At 36.3% G+C, this 1,432-nt stretch overlaps 1 protein-coding gene across 5 annotated transcripts in view; it reads left to right on the forward strand.

Annotated features, from left to right (window-relative positions):
- SLC35D4 (solute carrier family 35 member D4) overlaps positions 1–1,432 on the forward strand; it is a 127,822-nt gene that overhangs the window by 48,145 nt on the left and 78,245 nt on the right. For all 5 annotated transcript variants that reach the window (XR_001371064.2, XM_006157660.3, XM_014591294.2 and 2 more), the window contains one exon: positions 982–1,007. Coding sequence is in view for 4 of the 5 variants with exons in the window: in XM_006157660.3 (XP_006157722.1) it covers positions 982–1,007 (26 nt within the window). In the remaining variant the exon portion in view is untranslated. The remainder of the gene's footprint in view (positions 1–981; positions 1,008–1,432) is intronic.

A 1,432-nucleotide genomic window follows, 5' to 3' on the forward strand; every position in this document is an offset into this window, starting at 1 on the left:
TTTTTTTTTTCAAGTTTTTTTCTTTTTCTTTTTGTAATAGGGCACCTATGCTTGCCCGAGAGAAACAGAAATAGAGGTAGAGAGGGAAAGTGAGAAATCACCCCAAACCTGTTTATTAAAGCAACACAAACTTGATTATCTAGAAAGACACGGAAACTGAAGAGTCTTCATAGCAAACACTTGTGTCTCTTGTCAACTCCTCACTGCTAAGTAATATGTTTATGCCTCACCTCGTGTCTGAACTAGTATCAGAAATTGTCCCCAGATAGCAAAATAATCCTTCCGCAATGTTTGGAATTAATCTGTTATCCTGTCTGTCTGTTTTCTCAATGAAATACAGAAGAATCTGGGCTACTCCCTGCTAAAACTGTATATAGTTCTTCCTTAGTGCGAAGGCCTAATTCCCTTAAACTGACTAATTAAAAGGCATTAAGAAAGGTAGAGTCCAATTTAGAACTTCTTCACTTCAGGGAGCTCCAAACGCCACTTTACATTCTCTCTTTTGCTCTTCTCTTTAGAGGTGAAGTAAAATCTCCCTTTTCCTCTTTTCTGTTTCTTAATTTTTCACATCACACCACATTGTTTTTAAGTTGCTCAGCATCAGAGCTGGATTAATGAAACAAGTATTTGAAGTGACAGAACTAGAGTTGAAGTTGAACAAGAGGTTCATTTCTCTTTTTTTAATACAGGTCATGTCGATTTTTCTCTCTTGGTGTGTGAGATTTCTGAAGTCATTTTGTTTTTCATGGGTAAACATAATCCTACTGGTGAGAGTGCTTTGCCGAGGTGACTCAGCCCTGAGTCCTCGCTCATTGATCCAAGCACAAGAAGCCTGGGTGAATGCCAAAGTGCAGCAAGCTGTTAGCCCCCTCCTGAACTTCCCATAATTCATTTGCCTCTTGATCTGAATGTTTTCTTTTACCGGGGGGTGGGGGTAAGCATTTTTAAAGATTAATTTTAAGTCTCTTTACTTTCATATAGAAAACGTCTCCTGCAAAGATCTGTAGGTAAGTTTTAAAAAACTCTCTAAAATATAAGATTTAACCTAATTTTAACTTGGACCATAAGCTGTTTGTTGAAGAGTCATACTGTGGGAGCTGACAAGGCATTTATCATGAACACTCATATATCCTTATTTTGTGTCTTATTTTAAAATTTATTCTCTTTTTTTTTAATAGTTTATTTTTCAGTGGGGGGGGAACAAACCATGCTAGATTTCAGCCATTGCCCCAAATGTTAACTGATAGTTGTGCAATACTGATGAAATGAAATGGAAACCATGGAAATGGCTTAACATTTAAAAAATAATGTTTGCAGTTTATTGGATCTTTAAGATTTTCCAGAGTGGGCAAAGCACTGCCCTGTGAGAGCTGGGATTTTCTTTTTCTTTCTTTCTTTCTTTTTTTTTTTTTTTTTTTTTGAGGGTTTTATT

The sequence above is a fragment of the Tupaia chinensis genome, unplaced genomic scaffold (assembly GCF_000334495.1).
Source record: "Tupaia chinensis unplaced genomic scaffold, TupChi_1.0 Scaffold000550_1, whole genome shotgun sequence".
Taxonomy (NCBI): Eukaryota; Metazoa; Chordata; class Mammalia; order Scandentia; family Tupaiidae; genus Tupaia; species Tupaia belangeri.